Here is a 23,133-nt window from a genome sequence, read left to right as displayed (position 1 = left end):
ACGCAAAGAAGAATCACGACGACACACAGCGTAATCCATCAATGTTTGAGTCCAGAAACAGTGCAGTGGTCCGGATAGCCTTGTTGGTGATTTGTTATGTTGGATTATGGACCCAAAAATGCTCCGCAGGGACCTGGCTTGGCAAAGGTTTGCATGGTGCTCCGAGGGGGCGCCTGCTGCAGATGAACAATCTTTGAACAGGTGGTGAAGTGGTCCACTGAGAGGATAGTGATCCCCTTTTATTAGAACCACTTGTCCGACAATGTCCTGATACTCCCTTAGACGTCCCCCTACCTCCTTCTTGTTGGTTACATAAGGCCAACGTGCTTTGTGATCCAGTGCAGACTCTCCGCTTTTGTTTGTCTGTAGAAAATTTGAGGGTGGGGAGGAGGGGGACCTGAGGGGAACATGATCGTATCCTGACTTTCTCTCTTGCGCAGGATTGAGGTTTGGCCGGTGTCCAGCTTTGTCTGTGTGCACATTCCCATCTCCGGCATGCTCAAGTGGCCGAGCTCTGATGACTGTGGTCGCCTGATGAATCGCACCGCAGGCCTACGTTTGACAGATCGAGCCGGTCGTGTTGAAAAAGCTTGACGGAAGAGATTTTGAACTGTCTTGAGCAATCTGTTGTCCAACCAGTCCATCTTTTTGGAGTGGCTTGTAAACCACAAGGATTGTCATATCCAGAAATCAGGACGGTGTCAAGAGTTGGACTTCAATTTCATGAAACGTCGTCTTCATAGTGTTCTTCATACGGCTTTGAGATTTAGAAAGGCAAACGTAGAAGGAAAGCAACAGCTAAATGATCTATCGCATCAGACAGTGGAGAGGACTCTTCAGGAGAGCAGGGACTTTTGGAGGAGAGAATGTTTTTAATGCGAGTTTGATGGATGGCAAAACAAGTTGTGGGAATCGGTTTTAGAATCTGGGTGTGGTTCGTAAATGGTTGATGGTTGGATTAAGCGTAACTGGAATTTGAGCTGAACTGGAACCTTCAAGGATATCTGTGTCTGCTTGGTTCCCCAGTTAGCTCAGGGACCCAACTGATTTTACGATGCACTCGCGCTGCTCTACAGCTTCAAGCTTTGACGGGTTTTTGTGTGACTTCACGTCATGACACAGTGCCAGGACTGTAATTTTGTTCGTTGCAATCTTGAAAAGTCTTACATTTCTTTTGGTGAATCCTACAGAGACCCCGTTTTCTGACTTGGTGGACTGTTTTGAGGTCTTGGTGGCTCTTATCATTAATAACTGACGAGAGGTCAAATCCGGACTCTGTATCGGTCCGTTGTGGTGAAGAAGGAGCTGAGCCAAAAGACAAAACTCGGCCTATGGTCTATTTACCGTACGTTCCTACCCTCACCTATGGTCATGAGCTTTAGATGGTGACTGAAAGGACAAGATGGCGGGTATTAGTGGGCAAAATGAGTATTCTTCGTAGGGTGCCTGGGCTGGCCCTTAGAGATAAGGTGAAAATCACTGTTATCCGGGAGAACCTCGGAGTAGAACTGTTGCTCGTCCACATTGAGAGCAGCCGGATGAGGTGGCTGAGGCATTGGACAGGTTGCCTCCCGGACGCCTCCCTGAGGAGGTGTTCCACCAGGGAGACGGAAGTCTGGGCTTCCCTGCTTAGGCTACTGCCCCTGCGATCCCAACCTCAAATAAGCGGAAGAAGGTGGATGGATGGATGGATGGATGGATGAAAGGTGGCGGTCATCATTAATAACTGGTGAGAGGAGCAATCACATTCATTATTTGAAGGTTGGTTCCCTCTTTACTCAAATGTTCAGTGAAGTCACTTGTTTTCAAAGTTAAGGTAAGGAAATCCGAACAAATTGGAGGGCCCGTCGCCAACCCTCGAGTTCCCCGATAAAGGTTCTACTGTATTTCACTTATCACTTCTTTGCATGCTAGACAACTACTTTATCATTTTTTGAGGAGGGGTAAACCTGGAGGTCACATAACTGGAGGGGCTCAGGGAGGACTTGACCCGGGAATTGTTCATCCTAGCCCATAAATATTACAATACAGTCTGGCAGATGGTTGCAACTTGAAACAGGGCTTGTGAAACACAATTGTTTAGCGCGTCAACTCATATGTTTTACCTACCATGCTACGGTGAACAGGTGATATCATCTTGACCTCACTTTCTCTCCCATTGACACATTTTTGTACTTTGAAATATTCCTCCCCTGTGGGGAGGCGGGTGAGGGGCAATGCAAACTGCAAGCGTAATTATTTCTCCAAAGCCTCCACTTCTAGCCTAATTAGCGCGCTCCTCACAAGTGGGCCTTGCATTATTTACACATCAAGGGGGGACACACAGGGCGGGAAATAAATATTCATTGTTTGTTGACTTCGCCCCGGTCCCCGGGCTCGGGCGCCGTCGCTTGTTTGGCTTGTTTGTGCGACTTCTGGGCCACCAGGCCTCTCATTCTTCTGCAATTAAGAGAGCACTGACCTCGGAGTTGGTTTAATAAGTGGACAACGATGTCGGGAACGTTCAAGCAGATCAGATGGACAAGTTGTCACTGATGTGATTGGTTGTGTGTGTGGACTCAAGTAGATGGTGGCATACTGATAAAACAGCTTGATGCAACTTTTTTTCAACTTATATGCACATTTTTAGTCCTGGGAAAGGTAAATTATTCCAGTCTCTTGTAGTTCAGTGCAGCCTACTTGAAATCTACTTTCTGACACTGGCAAAAACAATAATAACGCACCTCATCGCTTAGCACGTTTTAAATTGAAAAAAGATCATTTTTATTTTGTTTTCATTTCTCTTTAGTTTTTTTTTTTCTTCTTAAGGTGCTGCGCCTTCCGCTGAAGTCCTCTGGCCTACCTGGCAACTTTATTCATTGTTTTGTTTCTCATAATATTATGACTTTTGTAAAAAAATAACATTTTTTACTTTAATATTTTAACTCGATGCCACTAAAATGACATTATTTTTCATCATAGTAGTTTATTAACTTTATTCTCATGAAGTTAACATTTTTTTCTTTTTAGATTACAACTTTTTTCTGTTAATAGTTAGATAGCCTAGTTAATAGACTTTATTCTTGTAAAATTACTGCTGATTTTTTCATTTTTTCTGTTTTGTTTATTTGTCTTTCATAATATTACGACTTTGAAAACTAACGTATTTTTCTTTTATATTTAATCTCTATGCTGCTAAAATGACATTAATTTTCCTCATAATATTATGAGTTAATTCTTGTAAGATGGCAACTTTTTCTCTTGTACGAATATGACTTTTTTCTGAGAATATTTGAACTTATTCTTGTAAAATTACAGCTCTTTCTTCCATTTCTGCTCTTGTTTTTTTTCCCAACTAATTCAACTTTCTTGTAATTATGACTTTATTCTCATCATATTTTTACTTAATCCTCATAACATTATAACTTTTTTCACAACCCAATTTTCCAAAAATGACAGCTTTATTTGTTTCTCATAATAATACCACTTTAAAACAAATAACATATTTTTCAACGCTGTGCTACTAAAATTACATTATTTTTCCTCATAGTATTCCAAATTTATTCAAAATTACAGCTGTTTTTTCCCATTTTTGCTGTTTGTTTTACATTTTCCAACTATTTCAACTTTCTTCTTGTAAATTTTCTTCTCGTAATTATAACTTTATTCCCAAAATATTATAACTTTTGTCCCCAACCTAATTTTACGCTATTTACTTGTGTTTCTTTACCACATTACCACTTTAAAAAATTGCATCTATTTTTGATGATATTTCAATTTTATATTACTAAAATGACGTAATTTTTGTTGTTATTCTCATTAAATTACGACTTTTTCCGGTTAGATTATAAATTATTTTTCTTAACATTTTTTTAAACTTTATTCCTGTAAAATTACTGCTGATTTTTCCATTTTTGCTGTTGCTTTTGAGTTGTCTTGTTAAATTCTTCTTTTAATATGTGCCGCAGGCCAATAAGAAAACAGTCATGAGCACTTTGGACACCCGCCGCTGTAAGAATTCCACTCAGTCAGTCGTATTTTCTAGTATTTTTTGCGTGGTCAGCCACAGTTTTGTGTTCTTTGTGAGACAGTTGTAGTTGCAGGTCATCTTTCAGGGAACCCGTGGCAGCTGTTAGGAACACGTCCCTGCCATTGTTGTAGCAAAGCAGATATGTGTGACACTCAGAATGAAGTGTAGTATTCCTGGCAATAGCTGGGTATGTACAACCACTAACAACCCCCCCCCTTCCTCATTCATGGCCTTGGGACTCATTGTTTGCTTGCAGCATGCAGCGTGGGGATGGGGGGTGGGGTGTCACCCATTGTTGACATTCGAGGACCTCTCTTTACTCATTTCCTACACATGCTTCCATCCGCATGCATCTGAAAGAATGAAAAAGAAGCCAAGATAATTATAATAATCACCCATCCTTTCGCTGGAGAAGTCGTTCCAAAAATGTCTGTTAGCATTCAAAGGCCAAAAGATGTGTTTACTGACTTTGAAATGCATATTGGGGTTAGCGGATGCTGCGGGGGGGTTGTTTTGGGGGGTCACGGTTTAAGTTGCGGAGTGGAAATGTAATACGGCCACAAGAGAATGCACAACATCTGAAACCATAAACGCCTCGCTCGCATCGTCTCCGGGGTTTTCGACATTAGCATAATTTAGCTTGAGTAAGATCTTTTGTTGTTGAGCTCTTTCCAGTTGAGGTCACGTAAGACACGAGCCCCACTTTTCAATCGGAGTGCAAAATTGGGTGGCAAGATTTGAAGTGTTCATTCTTTCGGCCACAATGTTCCACGTGGTGATTCTCTTAAAACAGTGCTTTGCAAATAGTGGGACATGCCCCCCTTTGGGGCCGCAGGGGGGGGCTTTCAGTCTCAATGTTCTGCTCCCGCTAACATTTGGTGTGTACTTGCTAGCTCAGCAGACAGATACCAGGTTCTCATGAAAGGTTCCATTTACCTTGAAGCACTGTAAAAGTGCTTGATGCTTATTTACAATGGAAATCCCATTTAGGCACTAGCGATTAGCATTTGTGATTTATGTGGCGATTTTGAACCAAGCATGACAATAACATAACACACTTGCAGGCAAACATGTCCTACGGCTCAACAAGAGAAGGGCCGCCACATTCATGGCCCAATGGCAGTGGCTGCTTTCTGACTGTGGCAACACCCGGAAGACAAACTGAAAGTAAAAGCAAATGAGACTCATATAGTAGAAGCAATATTGCTGCACATTTTGCACCAAAAAAAACTTGTGAAAGGAATAATCTGTTTTTTAAATTCTATTTTCTTCTTAAATAATTTTCCTAAATGTACTTTGCGTAATATTATGACTTCATTCCGATAATAGTTTGACTTTATTCACATATTGCTATAACATTTTCCCAAACCCAATTTTCCAAAATTTCCAGCTTTATTTAGTCTCGTTTGTTTCTCATATTTCAACTTTGAAGGAATAACACATTTTGCCTCTAGTATTTCAACTCTCTGCTACTAAAATGACTATTTCAGTAAAAACAAATTTGTTGTTTTTCCTCATAATATTACAAGTTTATTCTCGGAAAATTGCGACTTTTTTTTCCTCTTTTTCAATAATAATTTCAACTTTCTTTTAAATAATGATTGGAAATTGTCTTTTTGGAATATTTTGACATTATTCCCATAATATTATGACATTCTCCATAATTTAGTTTTCCAAAAATTTGTTTTTTGTTTTGTTTGTTTCTCAAAATTTTATGTTTAAAAATAACCTATTTTTTGTAATGTTTCAACTCTGTGCTACTGAAGAGATGATTTTTCCTCATCATATTATGAGTTTATTCCCGTAAAATTGCGACTTTTTTCTCCTTAGAATACGCCTTTTGTCCTCTTAATATTTTGACTTTATTCTGGTAAAATTGTGCAGTTTTTTTTTCCGTTTGTTTTTGTGTTCCCACTATTTCAACTTCTCGTAATTATGACTTTATCCCCATAATATTTTGACTTTATTCTTGTGACATTATAGCTTTTTGTGTCACCTAATTTTCCAAAAATGCCAACTTTGTTGTTTAGTTTGTTTCTCATCGTATTACAACTTTTACATCTAAAAGTCTATTTCTTTAATATATCAACTTTATGTCACTAAAATGAGGTCCGTTTTTCCTCATAATATTACGATGCAATTATGACTTTTTGTCATTAGATTAAAATTTGTTTCTCTTAATATTTTTACTTTATTCTTGTAAAATTACTGCTGATTTTTGCTGTTGTTGTTTACTTTTTTATAAGTTTTCTTGTTAAATTATATTTTTAGAATGTGGGCCAATAAAAAAACAGCCGCGAGCCGCAAATGGCCGTTAGGCCGCACTTTGGACACCCTGCTGAACTAGATGAAGCAATTTCAGTAGAAATTGCGTGTGAATGTTGAAAGTCTGAAGGCTGAACTGAAATGTAGAATGAAAGTTGACATAACCTAGAAATGTGTTGATTCACCACCTGAGGATGGAATCAGCAACCGTCAGGTTGGGAGACGACCTCTTTGTCACCTTGTAGAATAAGCTTCTCAGCATTCACACACAAAAATCGACTCAAGTGTCAAAGTATGGAAATGGGCATCCAGTTACGTTTGGTCTTGCATGAAATGTGAAGAATATGCGAGTCTCAATTGCATCATTTCAACAAACATCCCATTAAATCTGCATGATCCCAACACGTTTCAGCATATGGCACAAGGTTTACACACCTGGGGGGGTCCTGCGGTCGGCGGTAGTGTGTGTTTATTTTGGTTTCTTCCGCGGCTGCAGCTCTTTGCTTTGCTGGAACTGTAATTCATGCAATCTATGCAGCGCTGCGGGGCGCGTGAGGTCCGTCACTGACCGACATTGCGGTTGTCTAAGTATCCGTTTAAGACGGTCCAATGGGGTTAGCCTATCAGGAGTAGTAATAATTGCTTACAAAGACGGGAAGCTTGACTACTAATCATGCGGTATCACGAGCTCATTATGTGGCCCGTCACAAGTACATTTGATTTAAGTGCAGGAAACGTTGGAGGAAACCGAGACTCGGCCGTGTCCAGTTTGGCATGAACTCATTCGAAACCAGAGACGTATTTATACGTTTTTATAAACCCGAACGCCCGATCCCGTATTTACCATATGTCTTTTACGTTTTTTGTGCGGGAGGCAGAAAGAGGTGATGACGCAGGTGCACACTAATAGAGGTCACTTTTCAAGCAGTTTTCAGCTACAAAAAGGGCCACAAGGCGGCAGAAGAGCATTTGATAAGAGCTCAGCATGGATCACTTTCATGTATGAACACAGTCGACAGCAAGGAGGAAGCGGAAGACCACGGAGGAGTGCAGCGTGCAGAAGGTTACGCACTGTAGGGAAATGTTCACGTGTGCACGCACACACACGAGTGTTTAGTTCCAAATGTGAACATTGTAAATAGTTCATGGTGTTATATTTGGAAATGCATGCTTATTTGGATGTAAAACAACCATTTTTGTATTGTTGATGTTGGTATAGTTGTTGTCCCTTTTCTTGTTGGGAACTGATATTTTCCTGAAACTTTTTTTTCTGATTAAAGACAAGAGTCTAATCCTTCTTTTGGTGTGGTTCCATGTTTATAGAGCCATCGTTGTCTTTTGAAAAGTGGTTGGGATTGAATGAGTTAACAGAAACCACGGTGCTACTTCTTCCCGCTCAGGTGGAGATCACGCTGCAGGACGTCAACGACAACCCGCCCGTCTTCCCCAACGATATCCTGGACGTGACCATCGAGGAGAACGTCGGGGACGGCTTCAAGATTATGCAACTGACGGCCACGGATGCCGACGAGGTAATGTTAGCGTTTCTGCACACCACTGCCTTCTGGCTACAGCATGCGATCATTTGATGATATAATACACGATATATTTATGATATAATATATAGGAAATAATATAGATAATATAGGAAGTCAACTTGGATTTACTTTAGAGGAGTCAGTGTACAGCTTTCATAGCAGTAAACTGTAGATGTGCTATCAGCGTGAACGTAAAGACATAATAACGTAATCATGACGCATTTGCAAGAAGTGAGTTTGCTGGAGCGCTGCGAATGGGCCCGCTGCTCGTTGAGAGGAGCGATACGTGCTTTCATGTCGGTCACCAACAGTCCCCACAAGACTAGTCGATTTTTTCAAAAAGAGTATCTAGTGGGGTCTGATTACCTGCTAAATATAGCAACAATGTTGGCAAGGCCGACCCCCCCACCAGGTGTTATTCTCTGGCAGACCCGGTGTGTCGGAATGTCTTTACTGTATAAGCGAGGGCAAAGAGGTGGTGTCAAATCTTTTTGCAACGTCCAAATTGTAATGTATTTGCATAAATTTGATAAATAAAGACATTGATTTGTTCATAGATTTATTTGAATACATTTAATAAATACATATGATGTAGAAATGTATTTGCATAAATGTAATAAATAAATATGTTTATCCATTTATTTTATCCATTTTATGTACAAATGTATACATTTCATTAGTATATACATAAATATATATAAATATATACATGTAATGAATATATAAACATTTATTTATACATTTATTTGCAGAAATTCATTAAATAGGTATTTTTAAATAAATGCTTTTGTATACATTGAATAAATAAACAAATTAATGTACAAATTTATTTGAATGAATGGATTAATTAATAAATACATAGATTTATTTATACATGAATTTGTATTAATTCAATAAATAAATACATTTATTTTAAAATTTGTTTGTATAAGTTAGATTTTAAAAAACCTGTAATTGTATAATTCATCTGTGAATTTATAAATGGAATATTTTCCAAGTTCCAGCATAGAAAACCTGTATACAACCTTCTAAATACGGTTTTTAACATTACTAGAGCCCTCTAGACATTAAATAACGCCCCTATAGTCACCCATACGCTCAATTTATTACTCAATTTAGTAGACATATAAAACATACATTTATTAAATAAATGCATTTGTATAAATGTATCATTTAATTCTATTTGTGGTGGTCCAAATTGTCTGAAAATGTAACACTGACTTACTTGTGTTTCCATCTATTTAGACACTAAAGGCTGTGTGTTGACTCATTTTCAGTGTATGGTAAATCTACACTGCCATACAAGCTGTACAATGACGACTCTAAAGCATATCCAAGCTTCATTTCTATTGTATTGTCCCTTGACCAGATGTACTGTAAAAAAATGCAGACTTGGTATATAAATACAGTATAAGGTCTGGTACTTGCTTTACAGTAGTATAGTATTAATGGCAGACAGGGCGTATGGCAGTGACATCTTTGCCGTTGATGCCACTTGAGGAACAAAGTGGGATTACCGGGCGTGACACCTCTCCTAAATTTAGCCCTTGACCTTTGTCACACCTGGCCGAGGCAGATTACAACTCTTGTTTGCTGTGGCATACCAACACATTTACCCACTGCACATAATCCCCCCCTGCAAGACACACAGCGACACATACGCACCATACACACTGGGGACATTGCTAACATGTCTGTCACGTTTGGACGTTATCCGAGATGCCAACAATCCCAGAGGAAGAGAGCAAGTGTGTCCCACCCTCATGCTGATCCCCTCCTTTCCAAAGTTTGGCTTACATCACCCCCCACCCCCGATCTGCCATCGCAGGCGCTTTGGTCAGAATATGAAGCAAGATCAAGCTGAAACGACGAAGCCCACGCAACTTTGAACCTGCAGCTGTCGCCTCGCCCCCGTCGTCCTCTTTCCCTGCGCGTGAGAAAAGTCATAAAGTGGCGCTTATGGGCATTTTTCTGGAACACTATATGGACTGTAAATCTCTGCGTGGATTTTCGGGGCACGATTTGGTTGTTTTAGTTAATAGCTTTTTCCTTTTTAATGGGGGACTGCAGTCCACAAGGAAAACCAAGCTGAAATTAAAAAAAGTAAAGCACAAAGATACAAAAATAAACAAACAGATTCTGGGGATGTTTACCCTGAAGTCAGCCTTTGCCCGCGTCCTAACATAGGAAACTTCCTGCACGTTGCGCGTGTGCACGAGGCCAAGATGTTGACCATCTGACAGCCTCAATTCAGACATCAACCGCTCTTCTAACGGTGTGACACGTGGGAAGTAAAATGCTATCTCTCAGCATCTGTTTAACCCCCCCTTCCCTCATAAAGCTGCTTTAAACGTCTTTGATTCTCACCTCACTGAGAGGCTTTCAGTGTTATTTCTTTATTACCGTTCTGTACTCCTGTGGAAAATGTGCAGCTTTAATGAGGAAAATGGCATCAACAGGTGCTCCAACATCAAAATGAACATTTTGAAGCTGTTTTTCTTTTTTTCACCGCGTGGATGCAGCTGGTTCGTCCATTTGTTGTACTTTCAAGGCTTTCTGACTGACTCCCGCTCAAGGAAATGTGCTCTTATTATGAAAATACCAGCATGCTAATTCGTACTTCATCATGCATGAGCATGAATTGATGCACCTTGACAGAAAACATCTTTTTACTATTTGGGGAAATGAAAAATGCTCTTCAGTAATCCCTTGTTTACCGCGGTTAATCGCTTCCAGACACAACCGTGGTAAGAAAATAGGATTCCTCATGTATAAATTGAATATTTAGGTAGTTAGAACATAGAAAACCTGTAGACATGAAATAACACTCCTACAGTATAGTCACCTTTACACTCCTATTACCCAATATAGTTCACATACTAAGAGAAAATTGGACATATAAGACATAATATAGACTCACACATGTTAGCATTGGGAGACTTCCTTGTTGTGGTTCTTCCGGACAACAACCATGAGCTCTCCCAATGCTAACATGTGTGAATGTCTACTATAGTGGGCAATAGGAGTGTAAAGGTGACTATAGGGGTGTTATTTCATATTTAGAGGGGTCTGTTAATGTTACAACCATATTTAGAGGGTGGTAAACAGGTTTTCAGCGAAGAGGGTTAACCCCTTAACACACACACTCACTCTCTCACACACACACCTCAAAAATGCATTTCACACCGCAGACATTCTGTCATGTCCGCAGAACATGAAGGCGGAATTCATCAAGTTATAATCGATTTAATCAGCATCAATTAGAGCTCAAATCAGCCGACTGCTTTCATCCCAGCTCCATGACTCTGCCGTCCATGCGGTGTTGGTTCTGGTTCTGAGAGGGATTCCCCGCCGGCCTCGTCTGTCTTTAAACAGTGACTTGACTACGCTAAAACCAACAGCTTACTTTATCAAGAGTATACACAAAGACACACATACACAGACCGGGGGTGTCCAGATTTTTTCCACTGAGGGCCGCATACAGACAAATGAAATGATGCGGATTGCCATTTTTATACATTTTGTGCATCTATGCTACCAAAATATTTAATTTATCAATAAGGAATCCTATGAATTCACTTACCACGATCAGGCCTGGAACCAATTAACCGTGATAAACGAGGGTTAGACATGTGTTTTTCTTAACTGCCACCTGGATCCACCTTTGTAAGCTCCATGAGTGACATGCTGGAACCTCTCAGTCAGCTCAAATGCAGCATTAACCAACATGGCTGCCATCTTGGCTCTCATATAGGACAGAGCCTGGAAAAAAAACTCAAGCAAAAGCTGGCTCTGCCTCCTTTTTCCTGGAGATGATGCGTGCGTAAAATAGAAAGCCTGCACAGAAACAGGTGATGGGTGTCAGCAGGTACTTTTTCAAAAAATGCCTGCGTTGCTGTCTGCTAAATGAGTTTCCTTCTGCTGCTGCTCCTCGTTTCTGCTGTTTAATTGGTTAACCCCCCCGCCCCCCTTCCTGACGTCTTCAGAGAGCCATAAAGTAGTCAAGGTCAAGAAAAAGACCACTGTTAGCGTGTAAGATCTTAATCACATACTTTGGCAAAAAGATTAGTTTTAGGAGTCAATGCGTTTTTTTTTTGTTTTTTTTTTATGAGCCCAAACCTCGTTTGTCCTCTCCCACCTGCCTCGCTACGAGCACAATTTAATTGGCAACGCGCGTTTGAGCGAGAGCTTCCGGCCTGCAGCCCAGGTGGCTGATGGGATTGCCAGAGCTGGACTCGCTGATTGATGACAGCAGGGTCTGGAGATGAGGACGGCCTCGCGCCGTCTGGACCTCAGAAGTCATCTCTGGTAATGCAATGAGACGAGCGCAAGCAGAGGCAAGCTGTCAATGAACAAAAAGTCAGCAGGAAACAGATAACGCTTCTAACTTTATTATATGGTGGGACTGTAGGACACAAACGTTAGCAACACTAGCATAGCCACGTATATGATGCTAATGTGCTAACATTTTACTCACATTTTAGCAGCATCATGCTAGTAGTTATAGTAGTTGGCAGGGCTCCAGGTGACATTTTATGAGGTGTTTGTCAAGAATGGTGGGTTCATACGCCGGGTGGGCTCATCTAGCTAGAGACGGGTCAGAGGTGGTATCATGTCCATGAAGGAGTTTTTTCATTCAGGACGTCCTGAAAAGACTACACAAGTCTGTCAAATCCATCCATGGGTGGTGGTCGAGGGCGGGTGCCTGCGCAACCTGGTCTTCGTCACTTTGTTACAAACAAGTCACTTTTGCTTAATGGTGGACCTTTAAGAGTTGGGTCGTCGTTAGTGTATTTTCCATTGGCATAGCAGGCAGTATTTCTAGTAGCTGCTAGCCAGTAGTACCATGGCTAGAAATAACAAAAAAACCCACATATGCTAAAGTTAGGGCCGCACAGGGACCTAGAGGTTAGCATGTTGGCCACACAGGAGATATGGAAGATCTGGGTTTGAATCTCCGCTGGGCACCTATGTGAGGAGTCTGCATATTCTCCCTGTGCGTGGGTTTTCTCCGGGTACTTCGGTTTCCTCCCACATGACAAAAATATGCAAGTTAGGTTAATTGGAAACTTTAAATTGTCCGTATGTATGAATGTGAGTGTGAATTGTTGTCTATATGTGCCTGCAACTGGCTGGCGACCAGTCCAGTTTGTACCGTGCCTCCCGTCCAAGCCAGGCTCCAGCACACCCCCGCCATCCTAGTAGGGGCAAGCGGCGTAGAAAATGAATTCATGCTTTAAGCTTGCGCCTTTGCCTTGCTACTGTACACTGCAGTATTGAACGATTACAAGATCGTTATTCTGCATTATTGTTTTGAAGACTGTTTTAAAGCAGTTTTCCCCGCAACTACCGATGCCGTTTATTCAGACATGGTATTTGCCCGTGCTGTGGACAACATTCTGATCTAATCAGGTGATGTCCTACCAAGATTACAAAGTTAGCTCAATGTTAGAATCAACACCTTTTGAACCAATTTTCTTTGTTTATCCTGAGGTAGCATAACTCAAAGTTCCTACGCTAAGGAGGACTTTGTGGTACTTTCATGACATTCTTCTAACAAAACAAGGGTGTTGCATATGCATAGGTTAGATCGATTTAGCTTAACACACACACTTGCTCATTTGGCTCCACCAGTCCATGCTAACCGTTAGCACAAGAGTTGATGTTTAAAAGTGAAACTGAAGACCTTTACGTCCAAACGTCAGGCTAGCAACTGGCCCCTATCCTAACACTGGGATGTCGGCACATACCTTCAGCCCAGGGTCGCTACGATGAGACCACCATGTCATGTGAGTGCAATTGTCAACTGCACCAGGCAGTAAATACGCTAATACACTTATCCTGATATAAGCCTTCCCATTGTGTTCGGGCCAAGATCAAAAGCGTCCCTATAGACACGACTGAAAGGGTCCCTTTTAGCTTAGCTGTAACCAGAGCCCTCGCCTGAATGGCAGCCGCTTTTTGATGTGTTTTTTTATTCTTTTACACATAAAACACAGGGTGAGACTGTTGTCTGATCTCCTTTGTCGCAGACACACCAGCTAAATGTCAGGGTTCTGTCATCGGGCTCTTTCAGGCGTCCTCTCCAGTTCCAAAGCGATAGTAGTCACGTGCTCGTACCCCAGGAGCCAGTGGCTGTTCTATAAGAACTTGATGAACCTCGAGAGTGAGAGTCTCCAAGTCCTGAATGAAGATGTTTTTCTAGGAGTCAAGCCATGTCAGCTGCAAAGTAAAACCCTAACAAAAAGTCAGTGAAAGTTGGGACTTTGAACGGGAGTGTGCTTCAATAATCTGATTTCCTTCCAGATAGGAAGGCTTTCATCGCCAATCAATCAATCAGACGTAGCTTTTTACCCCTCAGTGGCCTGAGAGCTCACACCGGAGGAGTTCACCGTGGGTCATCTCTACAGCGCAGATAATTGTTTCATGATGGACTGCATCCTGATAAGATGCTAACAGTGATGGATTATGCTGATGAAATAACGCTAACATTGATCATTCTCACTACCTCAAGGGCCCGAACGCTCTCGTGACCTACACCATCATCAGCGGCGCCGACGATAGTTTCCGCATCGACCCGGAATCCGGAGACCTGATGGCTACCAAGAAGCTGGACCGAGAACGGCGCTCCAAGTACTCCCTGCTGGTGCGAGCCGATGACGGGAAGCAGTCGTCCGACATGAGGCTGAACATCACCGTCAAGGATGTCAATGACCACACGCCCAAGTTCTCGCGCCCGATGTACTCCTTCGACATCCCGGAGGACACGGCGCCAGGTATGGACTCTTCTTGGTCTCGCTTTACTACTCCCACATTTCTCATCCCATTCAAGCTTTTTAAATGTTAGACATGCTAGCTACTTAATATTTTGAGTTCACATGAGCTTTCTTTTGGCACGTTCCAAAGAGTCCTTCTTTTCTCGTTTCTCGTTTCCACATTTCTCAGCCCATTCAAATCATTTAAACGTAAAAATGTTTAGCTCATTTGGGAAATCCAAAATTTTCAGAAAATTCCAAATTTTTCTGTAATTCACATTTTTTATAACAAAAAATCTGACGGAAATGAAGTATTTCCAGGTTCTACGTTCATCAAACAATTCAACGCATTCCTATGTCACAATTTTTAGCTCATTTGTAACATGAAGACTATGTCTTGCCATGTCCATGTTTTTTTGTCTTGTTCCATTTTCCATGACAAACTTCCCATTGAAGTGAAGAATTGTGACTTGTTACATGTTTGTTACATTCCAACCTCCAAATGTTCAGCTCATTTGGGAAATCCAAAGTTTCTATTTCTTGCATTTGAGAAATGTATCATTTTCCCGTAACAAAACATTTTTCTTGACAAAAATTGTCCTTGAAAGGAAGTATTATTACTACTTACACATTTCGCAACCGATTCAGCCCATTCCTTTGTCACAATTTTTAGCTCAATTTTGAAACATGGGCTATCTTTTGGGCTGTTCCAAAAACTCCTACTTTTTGCGTAATGTTACATTTTCCATGTTAAAATTCTCATTGGATGAAGAATTGTGAGATGTTACATGTTTCTCAACCGATTCAAGCCATTCTAACCTCAAAATGTTCAGCTTATTCAGGAAATGCGAGTTTTCCCATTTTTGTCTTGTTATTTCGTAATTCTACAATTTAATGACAAAAATTCCCATTGAAGAATTGTTACTCCTTTCTCGTTTCTTTACCAATCCAAATCATTCCAACGACAAAATGTTCAGCTCATTAAGGAAATCCAAAGTTTCTGTTTTTCGCATTTGAGAAATGAATCATTTTCCTGTAAATCAACATTTTCTTGATAAAAATTCCAATTGAGGCGAAGAATTGTTGCTACTTCCACATTTTGCAACTGATTCAGCCCATTCCTTTCTTGCTATCTTTTGGCATGTTCCAAAAATTGTTACATTTTTCCGTAATTTCACATTTTCTATGACAAAATTGAAGTGAAAATTGTTCGTCCTTTCACGTTTCTCAACCGAATCAAATCTTTCCAACGGCAAACTGTTGAGCTCATTTGGTAAATCTGAGTTTCTATTTTCCTCATTTGAAAAATTCCCAATTTGAATGCCAACATTTTTACCTTGTCGGGGAAATGCAGGCCAACTCGTGGCACATTCCCACCATTTTCTGTAACTCTACATTTTAATGGAAGCCAGTTAAAAGCCCAAGTGTTATCTACATTAGAGTCAAGCACTCAAACATGGATGCACGTATTAAGCAATGTCATGAACGATTGGCTGTTTTATTAAACAGCACCCTTATTGCTCTGGAGCAACGAATGAGTCACAGCTATGAATAAGACAGTGATAACGTCCTGCTGATATAATAAAGTTAATTACTTGTGTTGGCAAGCAAAATCAAAGCCATGAACGTTTGTGTGTCCCAACCCAGGCTCCATCGTGGCGGCCATCCTGGCCAGCGACTCTGACTCAGGGGTGAACGGCGAGGTCACCTACTCGCTGGAGGACGAGGACGAGGACGAGACCTTCCTGCTGAACCCGGTCACCGGTGTCTTCAACGTGACGCGGACGCTGGACTACGAGAGGCAGCGGTACTACATCCTGACGGCCAAGGCGCTGGACGGCGGGGGTCAGGCCAGCACGGTCAGGGTGTACTTCAACGTGCTGGATGTCAACGACAACCCGCCCACCTTCAACACCAGCGTCTACAGCACCTCGGTGACGGAGAGTCTGCCGCCAGGATCCGCTATCATCACTGTGGGGGCCAGCGATGCCGACGATGGTGAGACATGTCACATCACTAATGACGTCATCGTCTAAACACGAAAATAGTGACAATGCAAACAGCACACGTAAACTAGGAATAGATTTTATTGTACAGAATAGTATAGTATAGTATATACAAGTAGTATAGAATAGTATAATAGTATAGAATAGTATTTATTGTAGAAAGTAGCAAGTAGCAGAGACATTGATACGGCCACAAATATGTCTATTTTTGACACACGGCTCGCTCCTGCCCCTCCAAACTCTCCTGCTAGCTTGACGTTGATGTTCTATGATTGTGGATCAGAATTTGCAATAAAAGTAACTGTTGTCAGCATGATTATTATTAGCGCTCCATGCAGGCCTAACGCGACCTACATTCCTGGCAAATGCGCCGTCCCACTCCTTTGTCGGCGTCATCGCCTCCTCGCCGCAGTCTCACCAACGTATCGCCGCTCGTTCCCACTGTCAAAATAAAACACGGCCATTGTTAGCACTTCCTAAGCCCTGCCCTTTGACCCCCTTCCCTGTTTGTCTGCGGACAGTCTGAACTTGGATGGAAGCAGCACTCATGCCTTTGATAAGGGATTACTTGGGTACTGTAAATACACCCCCCCCCCAACCCACCAAAGTGTGGGAAGGTGAGAATACTTCCCCCATGAAGTTCAACGTAAGATCACAGACTAAGAGCAGATATCAAGGTTAGCTCATATACGTAGAACCTTAAATAATGGTCGTATTGTGAAGTCCCCAAACTGCAAGACCATCGGTCTTGACGAGATTGCATCAGCAGCAGATACTCCAGCTGTGGCGCTCGCACAATTTGTGGAAATGGATGCCGATAATGCGTTTAAGCAACAATTTCAGACGCGTATCTGACACTGTCATCTGGAACAATGGATGCCAGGAAACCGTCACAATACCGCACAATCGTGCTTATTTTGAATGCAAGGTCATATTAATACACAAGAGGTTTATTTTTCTAGATGGTCTGACATTCACTGTGATTTACAAGCTCCAACGTCAACGGAGAAAGGAGGTCGGTATCTCCAAATTTAATTTAGCCACCAAGTGTAGTTGATTTCTCCAAATTGAGGCCTGGGAGCAAAGGAGAAACTCAATTTAAGATCGCAGGCTGGAAGCACTCATGTCCAGATGTGAAATATCTGTGTCAGGTCTTTCACATCAGACTATTAGGTGCTGGAGGTAGTGTGTTGTTACTGTTAAACAGGTGCTCTACCAGTCGGAACTACTGATTACTGATACATGTGCACCGGCATTGGCATGATTAAGAAACAAGGATCATATTATTGCATTATTCACCTATTTTAAATAAGCGTACAGTAGAAACCCCCATTTTTGTGGGCATTACATTCCGGGACCACTAGCAAATGACGAAAATGTCAATTTTTCACTCACAGCTCACTTCTCCCCCTCCAAAACCTCCTGCTAGCTTGACGTTGACGTTCTCCTCCAATTTTGGATCAATAAAAGTGAGAGTTGGAATGATTATATTAGATTCAGTTCCAGGACCCTCCTCTACTCTCTTCAATTGCCGTTGTTCACTTTTGACAGTGCTGTACATGCTTTATGTTGCACATTTGACATTTATTTATTATTTATCACATTTTTAGGAGAACTGGTTTATACACCCGAGGATCAGACCCTCAATGTCCCTGCTTTCGGGTGCCACCCGACTCACTCTGCACCCGACCCCTTTGGCCCCTCCTATAAGTAGTGAGCTCATTGGAGGGGGGACCCATGTTGCCACTTGGGCTGTGCCCGGCTGGGCCTCATGGCTCCAGAGGGGGGCCTCGGTAACCAGGCAAGGGAAACCTTGGTCCACATACACTACCGGTCAAAAGTAAAAAAAAAAACCACGATTTTTCCAGTTATTTATTGAAATTCAAGCCCTTCAAGTCCAGTGAATAACTTGAAATGGTACAACGGTAATTGGTGAAGAGGTTAAAAAAAGGGTAAGGTTACCTAAAACTGAAAAATCATGTGTATTTCAGAATTATGCAAAAATGCCTGTTTCAGATACCACAAAATGGGTCAAAAATTAAAAAAAATTTAAAATCCTGCAAAAATGGAGGTTGATCAAGCCTTGGCAGTTGGTGCGACTAACAGGTTTTCCAAGTTCTGGAGTACTTACTACCTCCTCTGTCTGCATAAAAAACAGTCTTCGGAACACACTGTGGTACTTTCCCCTCGTGAGCATCAGTTGAACAGCATTTTACTGGAGAATGTCATTTGTTGCTACAAAAATGGCAAAAAAAGGCAATATAACAATGGAAGACAGACAGATAATCTTAACAGTGAGAAATGTAGGTTTTTCCTCCAAGGAAATTGGAGTGTTCTAAAACGTTTGACCGGTAGTGTATGTTGCTCATCATATGACCACAGGTACAAGTGGCCAAAATGACTTTTCTCCGTAAGGTGGCTGGGCTCTCCCTTAGAGATAAGGTAAGAAGCACTGTCATCTGGGAGAAACTCGGAATAGAACCGCTGCTCCTCCGCAGATGAGGTGGCTCGGGCATCTGGTCAGGTTGCCTCTCGGACGCCTGCCGGGGGAAGTGTTCAGGGCACGTCCGACCAGTAGGAAGCCTTGGGAAGACCCAGGACACGTTGGAGAGACTGTGTCTCTCAACTGACCTGGGATCGCCTCCAAATGCGCCGGGAGGAGCTGGACGTAGTAGCCAGAGAGAGGGAAGTCTAGGTTTCCCTGCTTAGGCTGCTGCCCCCCCGACCCGACCTCAGATAAGTGGAAGAAGATGAGTTGACTTTTTGGACCACAAATTTGCAAATTTGCAGAGCTGTGAGTGCCGAATTGCAAATGTGCGGTGATCCACTGTACTGCTTAGACAGGGTAAAACTGCTTTTAGTAAACTCTAGTGTGTGTGTGTTTGCCTCCAAACAGAGATATGTTTTGCTTGAACCACTTTTTTACATATACACTAAAGTCGCACTTGTCCAACATAATGGATGCCATATATCACAAACAACGTAGCAACATCAAAGAGGGGGACAGGAGGACTAACGTTACCCTCCCATTTTAACAGCAACATCATGCCAGGTTAGCCTAATCGCTGAAGAAAAACTAAATGATCAAACCTACAGCTCCCACGTCTGTAGCTGACTGACATATCTGGCAGAGTTTTATTTTAAGATGTGTAGCAAAGCCTGCTTTTTTTTCATAGCTAGGTGCGGGTTAAAGGCCCTTCAGAGGCCTTTCCTTCACAGGGCCCTAAAAAGCTGCAAATTCAAAAGCCAGCGTTTGAGTGGCTCTTATCTCATAAGTGGAGCAAGCAAGAAAGGGAGATGATAGGTTTTTATCACGGTCAGTGCTCATAAACACATATTGCTGTTAGAACAGGGGTGGGGGGGCTGCATGGCTCAGGTGTTAGAGTGGTCATGTCCCAACCTGAAGGTTGCTGGTTCGATTTGCCGTCCTCCCGTGACAATGTCGAAGTATCACTTGGGAAGGTACTGAGCCACCGGTTGCTCGTGATGCTGCGTCACGAGTAGATAAATGTGCCAACAGGATCAAAGCACTTTGAGTACCTCGAAGGTATAAAAGCAGTATGTACAGTAAGTGAAAGTCCATTTACAATTACTTTTGCATAATAGGGGACCTGTAATAACAAACAGGAAGTTGATGTGAGATCAAAACTGTTACAAAAATGAATTTGCAAACAGGAAAAAACAGCTGCAAAGTCTGTCAAAAACAAGCTTGTCTCATGTCTGGACACAGAAAACAATCAGTGGTTTCCTGTCGGCTGTTTTTGGGGGGATGCAGACATCCACTTCCCATTCCAGCCCGTGCAGACTATTTCTTTGGTCATGCATTTGCCAAGCCAGCAGAATGTATTTCTGTCATTTTTAATAACCAACACAACCAAACTGTGATGTGTCTTTCAGGTCCCAATGCACAGCTTCTCTACAAAATAGCATCGGGTGATCCCCAGGACTACTTTGTCATATCCAAAGAGGGTGTCCTGCAAAGCAAGAAGGCCTTGGACAGAGAGACGCAGTCCTTCTACAACCTGGTTATCACGGTCAATGACTTAGCTCCGCCTCCTATGACCCGCTTCACCAGCACTGCCCAGGTGTCCATCATCCTCTTGGATGTCAACGATTGCCCACCGACCTTCACTTCCCAAAAGATGACGTATATCCAGGAGAACACGCCGGTGGACACTGTGGTCTTCACGGCCCAGGCCGCAGACGCTGACAGTGGGCCCAACAGTTACGTCGAGTACTCGCTCAAAGGACCCTTTGGCAACAAGTTCAGCATCGGTACCATCGACGGGGACGTCAGGTTGATTGGAGAACTGGACCGAGAGGAGCTCTCCAATTACACTCTGACGGTGGTCGCAACGGATAAAGGAGAGCCTTCTCTGTCGTCAACCATGGACGTCACCATGTTGGTGCTGGATGTCAATGACAACACGCCCAGCTTCTCGCAGAACATCTACGACATCGAGATCGAGGAGAACACCCTGACCGGGACTGACGTCATCCAGGTGTTTGCCAGCGACGCGGACGAAGGCACTAACGGACAGATACGGTTCTCCATCTTGGGGGGCAACACCAACGGAGATTTCAGGATAGATTCGGTGACCGGGTTGGTCTCGGTGGCCAAGCAGCTGGACCGCGAGGCCCAGTCGTCGTATTCGCTGACCGTCCAAGCTTCGGACCGCGGTAGCAGCCCGAGAGTGGACCGTGCGATCGTCAACGTCGTGTTGCTGGACGTCAATGACTGCTCGCCTGTGTTTGAGCTCTCTCCTTACACTGTGAACGTGCAGGAGAACCTGGAAGAGCTGCCAAGAAGCATCCTGCAGGTGAGTACAGTACATCGGCTTTTGTGGAGTGGTGAGGAAATAGCAAGCATTCAAAAACCAGGCTTTGAATGACAGCCGGACGACATCAAATGAGTTAAAGTCATTTCTGCTAATGCTAACTCAATAAGTGCAGGTATGAGAGCGCCATCGCACATCACTAGCATGATGGTGTTTTTTTAACTCCATGTCATGAGAAAAACACGACACAACCCATGATTTCATGATGGAAGACTGCAATTTGTTCCGCGCCATTACGACTCACCGAAATATGCAACTTGGCTTAGAAGTTGTGACGCTCATGACCACCACGGCGATTTCAATGAGCCGAGAGAGAGACTCATTTCCAGAGAGGTTTTGTTTTAATTCTTGCTTTTTTCTGTGACATGTACTTATTGCTGAGAAAATCCGATTGGACAAATTGATGTAATGATCTTCCTTCCCTCAACAATTACCGTCGTGGCGCTGCTGGGATGAAATTAACCCTTTACTGGCAAACTATGACGCTAGAATTTAGCATCACCCTCAACAGCAGCAACACAGCAACACAGTCGAACCTCGGTTTTTGTTATTAATTCTTTCCAAAAGGTTCAACGAAAATCAAAACATGCAAAAAACGAGGCATTTTTTTCCCAACAATGGGAAACAAAACCAACAATGTGATAAAAAAATACATAATATAAAGAATATTTGTAGCTTTTCATACACAAAACAATGTGAAATAATTACGATTCGGTTTTAGACTGACCCTCGGGAACGGATCAATAATAAAAACCGAGGTGCTACTGTGTAGCCAAGCTTACTTTGTATAGCAGGCGTGTCCAAATGTTCCCCAGCGAGGGCCACAAAGTGAAAAATGAAAGGATGCAACTTTGTCACGTTGATATTTTGTCAAGCAACACATGTTGATTTGCTAAAAATGTATATATACTTGAAGAAAAAAAATGCATCTCAACTTTGTGTGAGCATTTCAACTTTCTTCTTAAATAATCTTGGTGAATTTTTGTCATGTAATATTATCACTTTATTCCCACAATATTATAACTTTTTCCCCAACCCAATTTTCCAAAAATGACAACTTTATTTTGTTAAAACGTTGTTTAAAAATATTTCAACTCTATGCTACTAAAATGCAATTATTTTTTTCTCATTATAGTTTTTTTTCTCTTAATATTTTGACTTTATTCTTGTAAAATGACAGCTGTTTTTTTTTAATTTTCCAACTATTTCAACTTTCTTCTGGTAAATTTTCTTCTCGTAATCATGACTTTATTCCCATTATATTTTGGCTTTATTCTCATAACATAACTTTTTCCCCAACCTTATTTTCCGAAAATGATTATTGTTGTTTTGTTTGTTTCTCATAATATTACACCTTCAAAAAAATAACATCCTTTGTTCATGCATTCTTTTTCCTGTTCCAATGTGACTTTTTTTCTCTTAATATTTTGGCGTTATTCTTGTCAAATTACTGCTGATATTTGCATTTGTGCTTGCTTTTTTTCCCCAATTATTTCAACTTTCTTCTTATACATTTTCCTTGCGTAATTATGACATAATGTTTTGACTTTATGCTTGTAATATTATACGGTTTTCCTCAACCTGATTTTCCAAAAATGACAACTTTATTCATTGTTTTGTTTTCTGTCTCATAATGTTATGACTAAAAAAAAACATCTTGTTTCTTTAATATTTCAACTCTATGCTACTAAAATTACATTATTTTTCCTCATAATTTCATCA

General features: G+C 41.8%; 1 protein-coding gene across 2 annotated transcripts in view; it reads left to right on the top strand.

Moving 5' to 3' along the window:
• fat4 (FAT atypical cadherin 4) overlaps nucleotides 1–23,133 on the top strand; it is a 114,601-nt gene that overhangs the window by 51,562 nt on the left and 39,906 nt on the right. For both annotated transcript variants that reach the window (XM_054791420.1, XM_054791419.1), the window contains exons 2-5: nucleotides 7,675–7,806; nucleotides 14,327–14,588; nucleotides 16,215–16,565; nucleotides 20,471–21,393. In XM_054791420.1, coding sequence (XP_054647395.1) covers nucleotides 7,675–7,806; nucleotides 14,327–14,588; nucleotides 16,215–16,565; nucleotides 20,471–21,393 — 1,668 coding nt within the window. The remainder of the gene's footprint in view (nucleotides 1–7,674; nucleotides 7,807–14,326; nucleotides 14,589–16,214; nucleotides 16,566–20,470; nucleotides 21,394–23,133) is intronic.

The sequence above is a fragment of the Dunckerocampus dactyliophorus genome, chromosome 11 (genome assembly GCF_027744805.1).
Source record: "Dunckerocampus dactyliophorus isolate RoL2022-P2 chromosome 11, RoL_Ddac_1.1, whole genome shotgun sequence".
Classification (NCBI taxonomy): domain Eukaryota; kingdom Metazoa; phylum Chordata; class Actinopteri; order Syngnathiformes; family Syngnathidae; genus Dunckerocampus; species Dunckerocampus dactyliophorus.
The sequence above is the reverse complement of the archived record's forward strand: the minus strand, read 5'-3'. Positions and strand labels throughout refer to the sequence as shown.